Genomic DNA, 18,338 nt, shown 5'->3' with positions numbered 1-18,338 from the left:
CAGGTGCCCCGGGCTCCTGCCGGTGTAGGGTTACAGGAAGTGGCGGCCAGGTCGCCAGATAAGGCCCCCGTGGCCTCTCCTCTGTGACTGGTAGCTTCCTCTCCAGCTCAGCCCAGAAAGCGCTTTCCCCAGGGGGTGGCATTTTTTGGGCATGTTGCCACTCACTGTGCGCTGAGGTGTTGGCAGGTTTATGTCACAGCCAGCTAACTGTTTCTAGCTTTTCCTCGAGAGCTTTTTAGGGATTTCACTCTGTTGCCTGGCCTCCCAGTGTCGGTGGCAGGGATGAAGTTCAGGTACGTTCGCTCTTGGGGGGCTGGTGTTCCATGCTCCGTCCAGGGCCGGAGCAGGAGGGTCAGGAGGGTTGTTACCTCTGAGTTGGGCTTGGAGACCAGTGAGTAACAACTGGGGGTCTTCCCTGCCACCTTTCCAGGGTGAAATAAAGACTCAGGCATCCATCAGGCCCTTAGCGGCTTTAATGCTACTGTTTCCTATAGAGTTTAAAGTCATATGCGTTCGTAACTTCGTTAGGAATTAGAGCACAATAGGTAAAATAGCATAGTAGCCTTATTTCCTTTCCAGGAATCCAATATTATTAAAAATAATCTTTTGTAGTTTTTTTTTTTTTACTACTTAGACAGCTACCTTCTTTTAAAGTGGTTAGGAAAAGTAATTTTATAAAATGAAGATGTGCAAGAAATAGATGCATTACTCAAATATTTTGAGGTTTATGTGCCATTTGCCAGTTGTTTTTTTTAGAAATAAAATGCATATTTCTCCATGGTATGCAGTTTTATTGTGTTTGGGATAAGTGACTTTTAACTTTTTTGCTTCTGAAGTTTTTCTTTGTCCTAAAATTTTCAGCAGTAGCCCATTTAATATAATTCTTTATATTAGCCTGTTGTAATGTTACAAAACCCTGGCAAAACTTAGTGATAAGCTCCATCCCTAGGTTCTAAATAGCCATAGTATGTATTTTGAAGTAATTATTTAACATGTTCACTCACCCTTAAAGAGTTAAATACAGGCATTTTATAAAGTAACAGGGTTTTATTTTTATTTTGCTATTACTGTCTTCATGGTAGACATTCAGGATGGTTTGCTTTAGATCCTTATATTAATCATCTCCTTTGAGAATCGCTCATTCTCACAATTTTTAAAGCTTTAAAAAATTAATTGGCTATAGATTGTAGCTTACATATCTTCCATTTTAGGGGCTTGAAGACATACTTTAATGAAGCAAAAGAAAAGTTGATAGCTCTGTGACCCACTTTTAAAAGTGGTATTTCTTAATGTTCTGTCTTGAGCCTGGAGCAATAAGTTTTGACTTTTTTGTATCCTTTTTTTAATATATGCATGTAAGAAAGAAAAATATATAGTGACTATGTTGAATGATATGATATGTGCTGATAATGTTTGATTAAAAAACTCTTAGAAATCCTTGGAGGAGATTTGTTCTCAAAGTGGCCTTATGCATAAAGAAAAAACACAGACTTGAAATTTTGGTTTCTTTCTGAAGACCTAGAAAAAGTCACTAAGTTGAGAGACGTTTCTAAATATTTTTGAATATAATTGTTAACAATTGTGCTTTTCTAAAACAAGTTTTATTTATATCATATTGAACTGTGAAAGACACAGCCTAATTTTGATAACCAGGGCTACCTTTAGTGTACTATAGTAGTTGCTTTTCATGTTTTTTGAGACTATAATTAACATTTGACTACTTATTATAAATTTGATATAAAGTAAAATTATTAAGTCTTGGTGATGCATAATAGATTTGTTTCAACAAACTACTTTTGTCACTTTATCTGAGCTTTAGCTTCATTTAGTAATAGCAAAGGTCTTACTGGCTGCTCCCAAACTGAAAATAAAGATGACATTATTTTGTCTCAACAATTACCATTTATAATACTTAATAGTAAAGTGGTTTAAATAGTTTACACATGGTGGATTTTTAAAGATTTTTAAAAAAGAAAAATTTTACTCTATATAGCATAATAGGGTGGAAAGATTTTAATTTAGAAAGCTTTAAAATGTAACAACTAGAACATAAAATTTCAATAATACAAAGTTTTCTTATTGAATGTTAATGATTATGTTAGGGATTTACATTTATATACAGTAGTTTCCAAATGTGCACTGAAATGTTAATAATTTCATTTTCTTGTAACTTTTAATCACGCACAGATTGGAGAAAAGCAAAGCTTTTAAAAATGCACATTCTAAATTTAAAAAAATGCTTAAAATATATTTCTATTTAGCAGGTTTTCATACTTGAAAGACTTACATTTTGGAACATAGTGTAAATAAAAACCAGATTATATTTCTATCACGCTACCTCCTTTTGTTTAAATTTTCTTTATGAAGCAATATAATAAGTATAGACAACTACAGAAATATACCTCAGGTATAGTATAGTCTTGTAGATGTTGAAAAGGTTGCTATAATAATGACTATAATAATATGTTTTAAAAATAGAGCTCAATTTGGGAGGATGTATTTGTTAATCTTTAGTGATGTTAGGGGGAGCTCCCCCCTAAAAATAGCAGAAATTATTGTTAATTATTGTTAATTGTTTATTGATTAAATGGCAATTTATCTTACTGCTTTGATAAACAGTGAGTGGATAAATGTTTCTGAGTGCATTGGTTGCAACAGTAAATTTTTTAAAATTTTTTTGTCATTCTACTTTTTGAGGGGGGGGTGTTTGCTTTATTTTAGTGTCTGGCTTTTAACTAGTTGAGGTGTTAGATTCACTCTCACAGTCCTCCAGGTTGCGTTTTAATAGAGGACTTAAAGTTCGTGCATTGTTTACAGTGTGGTAGCTTCAGAAGACTATAAGAAAGGGGTCAGTTTTACTTTGTCTTTTCAACACTTTCTAGGGTGTTTTTGCTCTTATCTGAGCAGTGTTTTAAAGCACGTATGTAATAAAATATACGTGCTCAGATGTGTATGACAGTCAGTTTTTATCGAAGGTCCTCAGGAAGGAAAAAAACAGGCTAATATCTCTTTAAAAAACATATGAAGGCCGGGAGAGAGTTGAGAGCAGGCAAGAGCACCGTGGTGTTGACAGCTTTATATCCCTGCTGGGTAACATTCACTTACCCGAATTGGCGTTCCTTGTCAGCTAGTAATTCACTCCGTAAGGATTTTGAAAAAGGATGATTAATGGTGGGGAAATTTATATTTGTAAAATTGGTGATTAAAACTTACAGATCTATTTGAAGATGTAGGAAAAGCAAAGGTTATTTAAAAGATGACAAAAATAAGAATCAGATGATCCTTTCTACCACCATTAGCATAAGTCCCTGCAGTGCTCTGCTACATGTAACCCTTCAGCCACGCAACCTACAGCGTAAACTGAAAGTGATGCCCACCAAGTGCCAGGGCCCGCCAGGCGCCCTCCTCCTGGCCGGAGAGCCACTGGCCAGCCGGGCGGGAGTGGCACTGATTGACTGTGCTTCATTCATTGTCCACAGAAGCAGTTTCATTTTTTACTGTTTGGACTCAGGAAGAACTCCCAGACAGCTTTATTTAAACTGAATGAACAGTGCTGGAGTCGACCAGATGGTGTATTTGCTGATAGGAGGCATGGAACATCAGACATCTTTTTGAGATTTTTTCATGTTCCTGTGACTTCTGATGCTTTCATTGAGGTTCAATGTTCTAGATTTTAGGGGGAAATGTTTAAACACTGGGAATATCTGTTAGAGATATTTGCTTTTTTGGGGGGGAAGGGGGAGAGAATTCGTTTATAATATAATTTAATTTTGCTAAAGAATCATGTGTTGAAGCTATCTGAGGACTAGTTGACCGGAAGTAGACCTATTCTTCTTGCTGTCAGGCAGCCCTTTCAAGAATATAACTGTCTTGTTGCAAAGGAGACAAAAAATGATTATTCAACACACACTGATGCCTTCACATGGGAGAGCAAATGTGATCAGTGTTGTTGGGCAGGGCCGCACTGAGAGCTGAACATGGTCTAATTGTCTACATGGGGACCATTCCCTTTTCCATTGGAAGTAAGAGACACGCAGCCCAGGTTGGGAGCAGTCAGCGTATTAGCAGCGGTAGAGAGACACCTTCCTGTTGGAAGGGAGTGCAGATATGAAAGGGTATAGATATTGACGGATTGAAATGCATTAAATACTTAGAAACTGAGAAACATATTGTCGACATGGGAAAAATAGAGCAAACGTTACATTCGTTTTAAGCAAGGATAGATACCGGTGTGCTTGTAGGGAGGACTCATGGCTTCCAAAGAGAAAAGATGGTCTTTCCCTCTTCCACTCCACTTTTTTTTTTTTTTTAAGGGTTTTATATCTTTTAAATAGAATGAACTTAGGTGTTGGGGTCATCCAGCCACCGAGCGTGTCCTCTGTAGTTTTGCTGAGGTAGAAAAATAGCCCTTCTCGAAAGTGTTTTTAGTCCGTGGCCTGTTATTAAAATAAAGATATACTTGGTTAAAAAAAAAATTTATGCCGTGGAACATACACATTAAACAGAACATAGGGTATCCGCCCCTCAAAGTCCTGAGCATAATTTGATGTTTCGAGTAATTTTGGAAGCCCTATGTTCCATCCGCAGAAACCCACTGACCAGTGTATATTCAAGATCATCTGCAGGGAAGTGTGTGTGTGTGTGTGTGTGTGTGTGTGTCGGAACTGTACAGAGGCCCGGAGGTATTCTGTTCTTTAACCCCCATAGAAGGCAAGCAGCATCACCCTTTCCCAGGGATGTGACCAAAATCAGTCTCTACACCTAGGAGTCCTGTGCTAAGTCTTCTTTGCTTTTTTTTTGACTAAATCTGTGGGGAAGGAAACAGACTGATCATCATTTATTAGCTCTTTAAGAATATGAATGAGTTATTTTGAGAATATGGAAATCAGCTATATTCCAGGTAATTAGTTGGTAATTATTTGGTATATCTGGTAAACAGTCAGGTTTGGTGGTTACACTTTGACAATTAAAAACCCTTCTTCTCCCTTTTCTTCTTCTTTCTTTCTTTTTTTTTTCTTTCTTCTCCTTTTAAAGAATTCAGTGTAGGAACAGTTTATATGTATATATCAAAAAGACATTAGATTACTCAGGCTAGATGAATTTCAAATTGTAGTATTTTCTTTGGTCTTATTAGAGATTTTGGGTTTCTGTTGAGATGAAAATGGCCCATTTTCTCACTATTAAAAAAGTTTCTTATAGCTAATAATCTCACATTTGGGTGCATACAAAATGTGCACAGTTTGTTATATTTCAGGAAATTTAAACTTTATCCTACATAGCATGTAAATAAATAAGAAGTCCTTTATATTCTTTTACCTAATAAGTAGTCTTTGCTTTTAAACCTATATAAGTAATGTATGATAAATAGTAGTTTTTACTCTCTTCCTTACATGAATGCTAAGATACAATGGCATTTTGGAACACATTTAAAGATGAAGCATTTGACAAAAGTTGTATGTGTAACAGTTTGTCAGTGAAAAGTGACAAGTGGGAAATGACAAATGAAATGCTGGCATCGTCACTCTTTATTTTGATAAAAATGTCTCAATTTGCAGTGATATAATACTGTTTCGTATTATTTCATGAGTTGTGTGAGATGCATCAGGGAAATTTAGATTTTTGTGAACGGAAAATTAGCAGCAAAACTCTCTTTTCAGAAGCTTTGGCAGCAAGTTCCTCCTCCCCCAGCTCCCCAAGAATAAGAACAGCAGTGAAATGTTGGATCTAACCCATACATTTTAACTCGTTATTTTTTTTTTTTTTGAGAGAGAGAGAGAGAGAGAGAGAGAGAGAGAGAGAGAGAGAGAAGGAAAACTGAAAAATGGTTTCAAGTAGGAGACCTTTAAGCCTAGCTGGAAAAAAATGAAGAAGAGAGTTTGTCTTTTAGTTTTCATTCTTCTCCTTAGAGCAGCTTAGAAATAAGTGATTTCCCTCTGCTGGTTTGGACTGTGTGGAGCCTTTCTCACTTCCAATCCCCGCTGCTCTTCAGCATTACTTCAGGGTGCCAGGAAGGAGAGCTGTGCGTTCCCTTGATCTTAAAAGTGCAATGGAGGCTTGAAAATTGTCTATGTGCTAAAAGTGGTTTTTTTTTTTTTTTTTTTTTTTTTAAAATATATTTTATTGATTTTCCACAGAGAGGAAGGGAGAGAGATAGAGAGTTAGAAACATCGATGAGAGAGAAACATCGATCAGCTGCCTCCTGCACATCTCCCACCGGGGATGTGCCCGCAACCCAAGTACATGCCCTTGACCGGAATCGAACCTGGGACCCTTCAGTCCGCAGGCTGACGCTCTATCCACTGAGCCAAACCGGTTTCAGCAGTGGGGTTTTTATATACAAAGGATTCATCACCCTACTGCTTACGGGCAAAGTGATAGATATTTCAAGTCAAAGGAGAGGGCCCTGAGTGGGACTGAGGTCTGAGTTAAAACGAAAGCCAGTTGAGGACTTACAGATTTCCCCAAAGGCCGCCAGCCTCCGCACTGTGCTGTTTTCCAGTTTCTGAAGGCACGTCACTGCCCTTATTGTCAGTGATCAGCCAAACATTTATTTTCTTCTTTTACATGAAACAAGCCCCATAGCACTTCATGCTGCACGGTGTTTACGTAAAAATGTTCCATGGTGGAGTTTTCAAAATCATGGAGCTCTATAGGATTCTTGTTTTGTTTTGAAGTAACAGAGCTGTTTTGCTGTTTAATAGCGAGGCACGTAAAAACTGTGACAAAATCACCATAGCTAAGTGGCAGTGAAAGGCTGCATCAGAAATGATCTTCGACAACTGATGTCCCTTGCTCCTCATTTGCAAAGTTCTTCTTATTCCAGATTTTTAAAAAAATCTAGGTAAAAATGACTGTGTGGAGTAGATTGTGCCTTAGACATATTAAGCCAGTTGGGTTTATGGCATTTATTTTTTCCATTTTATAAGTCATGTGTACACGTATAAACTAGTGAGCGTAATCATTACTAGTGTGACAAATGCTTAAAGAAAAAAGCATGAATAGAAATTTCAAGAATTTGAACCTTGAAATAAAGTTATCCACAAAATATGCCAGTCTTATCCTGCAGTAAGAATAAGCTTTACGTGTGGTTCTGACACCGTAGGATAAGACTACTGCGGGAAGTACTGAATTTCAAGTACAATTGCCTCCGATATTATTACTAGTTGCTGGTGTGTCAGGCAAATTTGGTTCTGCCCGTAACACGTTGCCTTATCTTTGGAATGGAGAACTGTCTTAGCACAGCGGGTTCGTGAACGGTAGCCCGACATGACAACCAAGATCAAAAAGTGAAGGGGAAACACTGCCATTTATGAAAAATGCGCATTTCCCGTCAGACCGTGGGGCGTCCACGGAGGGTGGCACAGTGACTGAAGCGTGCACAGCGCTTAGTGACTCCCTTGGTTTTGCGGAAGATTTGCACAGGTGTGAGAAGTAGTGACAGAGTGTTTTCCAAAGAGGGGATGTCTATTTTCTATAGAAAGAGTTTGAATTTCATTATATTGAGCACAGATATCTTTTTTCTTTCTTTTAAAAATGTCTTCAAGTTGTCTTTGTATTTGGCTGGAAAGTAAGTGTATCAGGGTATGTGTGTTGTTGTTGTTTTTTAAATATAACTGGATAAGATTGATTTTCAAGTTTCCTTCTTCTTTCTCATATTAAAATTGGATACTTTTATTGCATGTGTTCCAATTATTTACACATGGAAGGGAAGGCAAAATTGCTAGCTTCGTAGGGAAATGCATTCATCTCAAAATTCTTCAAATAGCCGTGTTTTCAAAATATTTTTTGGGGGGGCGGGGTTCACAGAACAAGAACTTTTCTTTGTCATAATCCAAAGAAGCTAAGAGAGCAGCATGATAAATGCCTCTTTAAGTGTCGTAGTAAAAGAAAATGACTTGCCTTGTGAGGCAGGGGAGAGTTTATGTTGTTTTGGACCCATTTCCCGAGCAGTGATCGAAAACAGATTACAATAACAATTATACAGTGGGAAGAGGCAATATCCATTTCTGTTTTAATTGAGTGAAAGAATAATAAAAACATCATTAAGAAAAATGAGGTGGACCTGTCACCCAGTGTACACATTCCGAGTCCTGAGGAAGATGCAGAATAACCGGAGTGCTTTGCACGGACTTCGCTGGGCTTTTGCCCTAAAAGCTGTTTGGGGGAGGACCCCTTGGTTCTTGCTCCTCCCTGGGAAGTTGGGAGAGGAGGGAGCCCTTGGGAGGTGGTTGCTTGGGAGATATTAAAAGCGCTCATTGATTGCCCAGCGTGGCTCAGTGGTTGAGTGCCAGCCTATGAACCAGGAGGTCACGGTTCGATTCCTGGTCAGGGCACAGGCCCAGCTTGCAGGCTCGGTCCCCAGTGTGGGGCGTGTAGGAGGCAGCCAACTGATGATTCTCTCTCATCATTGATGTTTCTGTTCTCTTTCACTCTCCCTTCCTCTCTGAAATCAATCATTATATATATACAGTGCTCATTGATTTTTGTTTTCATATACATCGCATTTTCTTATATTCTGCCTGAGGTGTAACTATCTCCTCTTTTTTTTTTTAACCTTTGTCAATGGAAGTCAGAAGTAATGAATGTCCCTCTTGTTATAGAGCCCTGCCCAGGAAAGGTGAGGTGTGGTCCCTGGGCCTGTTGCTCCTCCTCTGGACGCCATAACCAGGCTGACGGGGAGGGAGAGAGTGAAGGTGAATAATGAGCACCCTTATTACTTCTCGGCACACTAGGGGCTGTGGGGGACCCCGAGTTTCCACGTGCACTATCCCCTGACACTCACTCAGGCACACAGACTCTCACCGGAGACGCAGGGCCTCTGGCTTCCATCTGCACTCACAGGGACTCTTAAACCCAGGATCCTCCACATCGCTGAGCCTCCAGCCTCCTTGCCCGGAGTGGGAGGGGAGCTTTCAGCAACATGGAGGCGGCCCTGCGGCCCCAGCCAACACCAGTGGCCAGTGCCCTTTCCCTCGAGGCTGTGTATCTTACTCTGTTCATAGACACTGTGAGCGCCTGAAGCTTGGGGATGACAGTGGTGAGCCCAGACAGTGGAGTTAACCTCTGCTCCTTGTGGAGTTACTGAAACCTCAGCTAATGCTGGCGATCCAGGCAGCAGGAGCCCTGGGTTGGAGTCTGTGGACAGTTATTGGAGAAGCGGTCTGTGCTCTGTGGTAAGAGTTGTCTCGGGGTCTGTATTTACAAAGCTTTCTGAGCGTGGCAGGAGGAAAGGGATGAGATAGGCAGTGAGCCCTTCCCGGCGGGGTCCGGAGCATCCTCCGCCTCCGAGTGGAACTGCTCAAAAGGCTTAAAACATTCAGTTCCGAGAGCCTAGTTAGTAGTGCTTTCATTAAAAACTTTTGTCCGCAAAGGGTTTTTTCAGTTTTAACATTTACATAACCTAACAGCGTTGACGAATGCCATGAGCTTTAAGGGTCTTTTAGTGGTTCTGTTTTTTCTGGACTTTACAATTTAAACCTAAACATTAATTCTGGGTGGAACTTGGCATCGTGTCTTCTTGCCTTGGAGGGAATTTTTGTTCTACAATAAAAAAAGTATTTTTTTTTTCATACAGTCACCTTCTCCATGTCTCCCCTCCTCCAAGTAAATAGCAGCTAAATAGTCAACGGTTTTAAAAGGGCTTATTTAGTTCAAAAGAGGGAGTGATTATTTTAGGTGAATTTAACAATTTTCCATTAGTGCACATTGCAAACTAGTGTTTTTGATATGAACAAGAGAGATCGGTGAGGCTGATAATGCAATGAAAATATTTTTCCTCTCTTTCTCTCTCTCTGTCTCTCTCATATACTAAAGTCATGTGGTAAATTTTTTTTTATAAAATTATATTTCATGACCCTTGAAACTTATAAATCAGTTGCTTGTCTTCTTCATTAGAAGCTGAGAGACATACAAAATTAGTTTACATCAACTGGAATTATAACGCTGACTAGAAGGAAAGGAGTTGGAATCTTACTTTTAAGTAATAAAGTGACTATTTCCCAGTATTAGTTATTTTGGAAAACATACTTACATTAGGATTCTTAAAATGATCTTTTCTAGATGTCAATGTTATGTTAAAGTTAAATTACTATAGTAATCTGATGACAAGGTCATTGTGAAATTAAGAAACCAGTGCAGAAGCCCAGCAGTGATAAATTACCATCACTTGATAACCAGAAAGTGTTGGGAATGCTGGTGAGGGGTACATTCCTGGAGAAAGGCGTCCATGGAGGATGGGGCTAAGTGTGGGTACCCCCCTCTCCCCCCCCAAGCTTTGCCCGCTTTTAGCTTACAACACTCCATTCAGACAAGGTTTTGTCCTATAGGTTTGGCAGATATGGTCTTAGAAGACTAAACCCCCTTTACTATTATCGAGGACGTATAAGAGGAACAAATTGTTCTCTGAAAGGGAAGTTATTACACATTTAAGACCCAAGTAAATGTACTTGACAGGGGTAAATAAGGCGATCCTGATTTCTTTTTTCTTTTCAAATGAATCGCCAGGTAACATTCAGAGAAACTGGCTCTGTTTACAGGCCCATTCATATCGTCAGTTTGAGCCTTAAGCACATTTTTACGGCTAACTTATAAATCTCCCTAAACTGGAGCTCACCACTGAAAGCCTGCCAATCCCGTCACAAATGGCCATTAGTTCCCCAGGGAGTTCCAGGAGGAAAAAGAACTGCAGGCAAACGCTGCGACTCCAGGGAGAGCCGTTCTGCTGCACGTGTATTTTTTTTGCCGCCGTGGCCCGACTGTCTGGGGACCCACCTGCGCGCTCAGGGTGGATACTCTGCGTTCTCCCGTGGAAACCCACAGAATCCCAATTAGCACAGGGTCAGAGTATAAACGTACCTCTTCTCACACTGTTCCAAGTGGTTAGTGGAATACAAGCTGCAAAGTAATTCCCCTTGGCCCCCCAATAAAAAGATTTATAGCAGAATAATTCTCAGCTTCATAATGGGGCTGTTGTAGGGTTGTGTTTGATATTTATAAGACTGAAATACGGCCCATGTACCCAAACGAAGCATTTATTGTAAACAAGTTCACTGCCAAGAGCTTATATTCTGTCAAACATAATTATATGGGAGATGGATGTAGAGCTGGGAAGCGCGTCTGAGGGCGACGGTTCTTTCTGAGCAAGGAGCGCCCCTGAGATGCGCCCTCTTCCTACCCTAGGACCCCTCCAGGCTGTCTGGCTCGCAGGCCGCCTCTCGTATATACAACACACACAGGCTCGCTCTTTGAAAACATATCCGTTTGTGATCCTACTTCTGTTACCAAACTAAAGAAATGAACGTATATGCCTGGAAACTGTTAGGTAGAGTTGCTTTTACCATCTTTATGGGGATCTGGGCTGAGATGGTGCTGAGATAGAATAGCCCCTCTCACCTGGACACGAGAGAGGCCTGCGCCACACCAGGCCTTGAGTTCACACCCAAGCCCCGGGTTCTACCCACAGAGGCACCTCCGCCTCCTTTAATGCGGGGTTGGAAAGGAGTCTTTGACCTGTCTCTCTGTTATTTTGTGTGGAGCTTGGGAGATTAGATCTATTCTGAAACTGTTGCCTTTGGGGGGAAGGGGAGGAATGACACTCATATGCCTCATTTTGTGGCTCAGAAATTATTATAGAAAAGCATTTATGAATCCAGGGGATCTGAGGGGAGTGAAATCTTTTTCAAATTGAGATGCATTATATCTGGGATTACCCCACAATTTAAAATAATGGGGTGCTTTTCCAGGCCTTTTTTCTTTTTTTCTTTAAGGAAGGTCGAAACTTATTTTTTTCTTTATATTTAGATTAAAAAAATTTTTTTTTTCAGGAGACAGGTCACTTTGGGCTTTGGTGACACTTCTCAAAGAGAGTTAAACGTGGAATAGCACTCCTGTGGCTGGGTGGTTTCCTTTGGATAATATCAAGGATGAATATACGATTTTCACTGGATTTATATGCAGTGGCTTAAGAGGTTTCTTGGGTTATTTTAATACTAAATTTAGTATTTCCTTTTGGAAACTATAGACATTGTAAAGTGGGTGTCTTCAAATGGAAAAAGGAATACACTCACTTTCTCTGCTCTGTTTTTCTTAGTTAAGTAATTGCTACAGATTACACAGCTACACGTGTACTAAAGTATCTTGGAGTCCATCGGTGGGCACCCGAGTTTCCCCAGCCTGTGAGCGGGTTTATTAACTTCATCTCAGTCACAGCAGTAATATCCTCCATGTTGCCATCCGAGGTCCCCGTGTGCCCTGAGGGGACTGCAGGACACCCTGCTCTTCACTTTCTTGCTCTCTTCTCTTTTTCTCCTTCCGGTGTCAGCCCGTTCAGGGGCTCTGGCTGCTGTTGCATCTCGGTGGAGGCATTGGTGAGGGGCACGCGTGAGCGTGGCTTCTGGTGGCTGGGGAAGGGTGGCCATGGCTGCCGGGCTCCGCTCAGCATTGTGCAATCTGCATTGGGCTCCCAGGGATGAAATCGACACATCTGTTAAATACCCCGGCCTGTTTTTCTGTTTGAACCCTGAGCACAGCCAGTAAGATTTCCTTTTGTAAGGGAGAAATCCTTTTATTTTTCATGATAAAAACTTTACCTTTTCAGGGTTTTATTTGATAAAAAAAAAAAAATCTCTCCACTCTCGTATGATTTCCTTTGGGACTTTGCACCAGTGTTTGAGCTCAATTTTTAATAATTTTGGTGAGTTAACCTCCCCAAAGAAAACACGCTTGTGCTATGAACCATCCCCACTAGGAACCTGGGTAGTCTTGACTTATTGGCAGTGAGTGCTTGGTTCCTTTATTAATTCCTGGCTGCAGAACCTCAGCGCAGCCAGCCTTTCCTTAACATCACACTCGAGAAGCTGATCAAGGGTTTTTTTCCTTTTAATTGTTAAATGAGATAAAATAACATTTAGGTGGAATTCAGAACCTGAGGTGGTGAAGCAAATGATTGCATAAAGACAATTTTATCGACTCCTTTTTGACGTACGGGACTCTGAGTTGCAAATTGCTTTCCAGAGAGGATAATGAGAACGAGGCGAGTGGCAAATGCATCTTCACTTAAATATTATTAAAAAAAAATTATCCTCTGAGAAAGCTCCAGAGTAAAATTCTACTTCATGGAGGACAGAGGACAGAACCCTGAGGTTGATGAATTAGGGTACAGTCTGCTTAACGTGCCATTGAGTCTTGACACTTATTAACATCTGCTTCTGTAACCCACTGTGAAAGGAACCCCCAAAATTTAGCGAAACAATATGCCACCTGTGTGAACTCTTCTGTGATGTGCAAACTTGCATATTCTACTTTTTTCCTTAAAAACATTTTTTTTAAAAAAAATCTGGGATCAGTAAACATTTTGTCTCTCTCTCTGGTTATTAAACTTAGAATAGATGCTCTCGTCCTTCCAAATCAGTCTTGGGTGGGCCTGCAGGTCAGCCCCCCGGGTCCCAGGTGTGCACAGGCACCGCACAGAGCTGCTGGGTGCTGGAGTCTCACAACAGCGACTGCCTGCCTGGCCTTCCAGGCGGTAGATTAGCCAACAGGTTCCGTCCCCAGTGCTCGTGCACAGCCCGGGGTCTGGTGTGCGTCCCCCGGGAACGTGGGGCGCGCTCCTGAGCCCACTGTGCGGTCATTTCTGGGACATTTCCTGTCCGCTGCTGCTCGATGCAGTGCCGTCGGGCCGACGTGATGTGGACAAGCTCAGCCACTGGGGAGTCACGGGGAACAGACAGCGCCGGCACCACCTATGAATGTCCCACTGGATGAGCATTGGGTGACGGAGCCAGCATTTACTGTGGGCCTGCTATAGGTCGGCTCAGGGGTGCGGGGAGAGCGAGGGACTGAAGGAGACTTATCTGAGTCCAGCCATGTTGGAGGAGGGGAGGCGACCCTGTCATTGGCTAACGGGGCATGTCTGTCATCAGGGACTTAGTGCCTTGGGTCAGGCTTGCTACGGCCCAGCTCCCAGGGGTGGCCCAGGTACACGCTGTGCCTCCCGTGCGCCTGTGGGATCCCGCTTTGCAGATTGCCAGGCCCCCGGGATCCTGCCACCACGGAGAGGATGGCCAGGCCTGGGGCTGACCCTCAGCCTTCAGAGCTGGCTTCGGGCGGGATGGTGATCTCAGCCCGAATGGGCATGGAGTCCTGGTTCTGGAACCCCAAATCCATCTTCCTTCTCTGCCACCCTTACCCCAGTTTGAGACTTCGGGGTAACAAGTGAGAAGAGGACCGGACTTCACCCGCCAACCCCAATCCTCGGTCTGTTTTTGTTCTCATCTTCCAAAGTTAGGGTCTACCTCGGGGTCTGAAAGGCAGCTTCTGGTGTCAGTAGAGAGAACTCTGAGAGTAAAATATTTCTTGATCACATCCCCTCTGCCTTCCCCCCCAACACCACCAAGGAGCCTTCTTGTTGAAGCTTTGGTTGGAGGCCTCCTCTTGAGATACGAGCCACCGGGGTGTGGAGGAGCAGGAAGTCTAATTTCTGCACATCCAGCTCCTTTTGTCCCTTTGAGAGATCATTAGGCAGAAAGCTCCTTCTCCATCATCGTAGGATGGCCTGTTGCTCCAACTGGGAATCACCCAGGCCTTCAGCTGTCCCACCTCTGCCTCGGCTCCTGCTCCCTCCTCAGTAAGAGTGAAAAACAAGACCACAACACAAACAAGTGAACGCATCCTCCATTGAATCCGTAGTTCCCAAGCAGAGGATGCAGAGGAACCTTGGGAAGTGGACGTCTGGTCCGCCTGTGGGTGGCTCCCTTGTCCCCTAAAGTGGTTGCTCTCCCCCATCCAAGACTGGCTATAACATGTCTTTATTTCATGACCTGAAATTCTTTCCATCGGCAGTTAACGTGCGATACAGTGTGTTTCTTTTACAATGGCGATATATCTAAGGAGATTAAGGCCCAACTCAGGGGCCGGACAGGGAGGTTCAGCATTTTTTGTCTCTGGAACTTTTGAGCTCAGCCCCTGGGGGAACCATGGAATGTGGCGCCTCTGGCTGCCCTGGCTCCAGAGGTTGGGTGTCTGGGAGAGAACAGATCCATTGGATCCATTTGGAAATGTTGGCTGAGACCCCCAGGGGAGAGATGAGGGACACCAACCGTATTCTCTCTTTCTGTCTTTGGTTGCAATTCTTGGTGCTCAAACTTGCTTTCATTGTTGGAAGGAAGTGTGTAGAGGTTAATATTGGCAAGTTATTTCTCTTGACTGTGTGAATATGAGCATGTGTGTGTGTGTGTGTGTGTGTGTGTGTGTGTGTGAGAGAGCGAGAGAGAGAGAGAAAGAGAAGGGGGGGGCTTATATAGCAAGTAAGTGGTTGTTTTGTTTTTCCAGAAAATTTGCAGTAAGAAATGATAGCTGCCACCCTCACTCGCTCCTCCGCCAGTCCCTGGGAGACCCTGTGCGACACATGCCATTTACTTGGCGGGATTGGCTGGCGTTTCAGGGCTTCTGTGATTCATTGATGGTGGGGGTTGCTGGGTGGGGTGCTTTTCTCTGGGTTCAGTTTTGTGCAAAGAGCAGGCATGGGAAGCTCCGCCCTGAAGCCTTTGCAATCCTCACTTAGCCCTGGGACCTTCTCAGGTGATAGAACCAGATATACTGGCAGCCCCGCGGAAGGGGCGGGCCCCATCGTTGCCTGCCTTCTTCAAAAGGGTGGTGGCAGGAGCCCTTGGAAAGAGGGGAGGAGAAGGGCTAGCCTCCGGTCATCTCAGACCGGCTCCTGTCATGCCGGCGGCAGGTCCAAGCCTGCGGGTGGACCCAGGACCTAAGGGGCTGGGTAGGAGGCTGGAGACCACGCTCACCCACATCAGAGTGTGGCCCTTGATGGGAGCCTTTCTTTGTCTGTGAGGGACTGAAGGTTGGCGACCGTGTTTGGTTCCTCCTCTACGCCCAGCACAGTGCCTGACCTTCGGTAGGCCCTAAGGTGAATTCACTTACAAGCAACGCAGGTCACCCCCTGGACACAGCAAGTGGTGAAGGGTCCTCTACTAAAAGGCCACGCCTGTAGCTTTCTGTGGGTGTGGGTTTGGGAGTGCTATTTTTTGACCCCCAAGAAAGCAGAATGCTGGTTTAGAGGAGGTGGCTAACCTGAACTGCTCTTCTTTTGCCTCCCTGGGTTTCTTTGGGCATGTTATTTAGTTTCTCATAGTATTGATTTCAGAGAGGAAGGGAGAGGGAGAGAGAGATAGAAACATCAGTGATGAGAGAGAATCATTGATTGGCCCCCCACTGAGGATCGAGCCCACAACCCCTGCATGTGCCCTGACCAGGAATCTAACCGTGACCTCCTGGTTCATAGGAAGTTGACACTCAACCACTGGGCCACAGTAGCCGGGCAGTTTCTCACAATTTTAGTTGCCTCATTTATTAAAGGAGATTTAGAATAACCCTCTCACGGGGTAAATGTGGGGAGGGAATATGATAGAATGCTTGATGAGTTAGGAGCTGCTATGCGAAGGAGCGGTGGTTTTGTACCCTAACTGGTGTGGAAGGCGTGGAACCCTGTCGTCTGCTGGACCTTGCATCGTTCACAGTGAGGCTAGGCCCCGAGCGCTGCAGGATGCGTGCTCCTCAGGCCCTTTCGTGGCAGTGCCGTGGTATTTCTGGAACGCTGTTATTGTTCTTTAAAATGAAGGAAGGGGAAAAAAGCCTTTCCCTAATTAGAGAAGCTGGATTAATAGAGTTAGGAATACCATAGCCTACAGTTTGCTTGCTGATACGGAGAAGACATCATGCTCGGTTTTGGAGTTTCACCGACAGGACACCTGCCCTCAGGTCTCCTACGACCTGGAACACAGAGGCATGATGACGGAGGAGCATTCAGAAATGCTCATGGCAGTCGTTCAGTTTCCTAGTTACCGTTTCTCATGAATTTATCCTGTGTCAGAAAGCCATTGTATGTGCTGGTGTTCGGCAGATTGCTTAGAGCAGCTCTGTCTGATAGAAAAAAAAATACGAGCTACACATGTAATTTTAAATATTCTAGTAGCTTTATTTTACTTATTTTTAATATATTTTTATTGATTTCAGAGAGGAAGGGAGAGGGAGAGAGAGAGATGGAAACATCCATGATGAGAGAGAATCATAAATCGGCTGCCTCCTGGACACCCCACAGTGGGAATTGAGCCCACAACCCAGGCATGTGTCCTGACCGGGAATCGAACCGTGACCTTCTGGTTCATAGATTGAAGCTCAACCACTAAGACACGCTGGCCAGGCTCTAGTAGCTTTATTTTAAAAAAAAGTTAAAGAAACAAGTGCAAATAATTTAATGATGTTTTATTCAGAATATTATTTCTATTTCAGTTAATTTTGATTATTCATGGTGTATTTATTTTTTGCTACGAAATCATTGAAATTGAGTGTGTGTTTTATACTTACAGCGCATCTCAATTCAGGACTAGCCATATTTCAGGTGCTCAGCAGCCACATGTGGTGAGTGGCTGTTGTATTGGAGAGGTGCTCTTACCACCGTTACCATTTGGCTATTGGGCACGTTGAACCTGTTAGGCCATTATTATTTGCATCTTATAAAATCTGGCCACTCAGTGATTATCAGTAATAGTTTCATTATGAAGAAATGCTTTTTAGTAAGTATCCTGAGTATTGATTATGGGACCCTGAAAAAAAATTATTGGTCTCTCTCTCTCTCTCTCTCTCTCTCTCTTTTTCTCCATAAAATGTATGAATGCTGATTTTGAAAAAAAGAAAAGCAGATAGCTTCCACCGTTTGAGGGCTGTCAGACCATTTAACTAGGCTGCATTGTTTATTCCTCACAGCAGCTCTGGGATGCGGATATTATCATTTGCGTTTTGCTAAGCGGAACTTGAGGTCAAATACATGATTCCAGGTCATTCTCTCAGGGAAGGAGGGACAGTGCCAGGATTAGATTCCAGGTTGCCTGCCTCCTGACTCCGAGCTTAGTCACCCCATCTCCCACCACCTCCCTCCAGGTCTCTGTGCTCATGGCCGGGCGGCGAAGCGCAGGTGGCTCTTTCTAATTACACACCCCTCAGAAATCACGTCGCGATGACAATGGCACTTTGAGCAGGGCCACTACTGAGAGTTGGGAAAGCACTTTTCTAGGAGAGAGAGAGAGAGTCTCATGCTTATCTTGCCTCTATGACAACAGATTCACCATTTAGCCCACTCGGCAGAACCACGTGTCATTTTTTCGAATGGCTGTGGCTCTGTGCCTGTCCCCTGCATTAAACTCCCGGCTCCCCTCCCACGATTGTAAAAGGCTTAGTGAGGCTTCCGATCCAAAGGCTCAAAGGTCTCCGCTTGATCTTCTGGAAATGGGTCTGTGCTACAGTCAGAAAAATAAGGCCATAAGCGTTCG

The 18,338-nt window shown here is 43.1% G+C and overlaps 1 protein-coding gene across 2 annotated transcripts in view; it reads left to right on the top strand.

The window, feature by feature from the left end:
- Positions 1 to 246: 246 nt before the first annotated feature.
- The window catches only part of SATB2 (SATB homeobox 2), a 174,151-nt gene continuing 156,059 nt past the window's right edge, over positions 247 to 18,338 (top strand). The window contains exon 1 of one of the 2 annotated variants that reach the window (XM_005873567.2): positions 247 to 293. Coding sequence is in view for 1 of the 2 variants with exons in the window: in XM_005873566.2 (XP_005873628.1) it covers positions 4,861 to 4,900 (40 nt within the window). In the remaining variant the exon portion in view is untranslated. Of the gene's footprint in view, positions 294 to 4,852; positions 4,901 to 18,338 lie in introns of those variants that run through there. The other variant, XM_005873566.2, reaches the window with a different exon arrangement.

The sequence above is a fragment of the Myotis brandtii genome, unplaced genomic scaffold (genome assembly GCF_000412655.1).
Source record: "Myotis brandtii unplaced genomic scaffold, ASM41265v1 scaffold412, whole genome shotgun sequence".
In the NCBI taxonomy this organism is placed as follows: Eukaryota; Metazoa; Chordata; class Mammalia; order Chiroptera; family Vespertilionidae; genus Myotis; species Myotis brandtii.
Note: the sequence above shows the minus strand (reverse complement) of the source record. Positions and strands in the feature narration are given on the sequence as shown.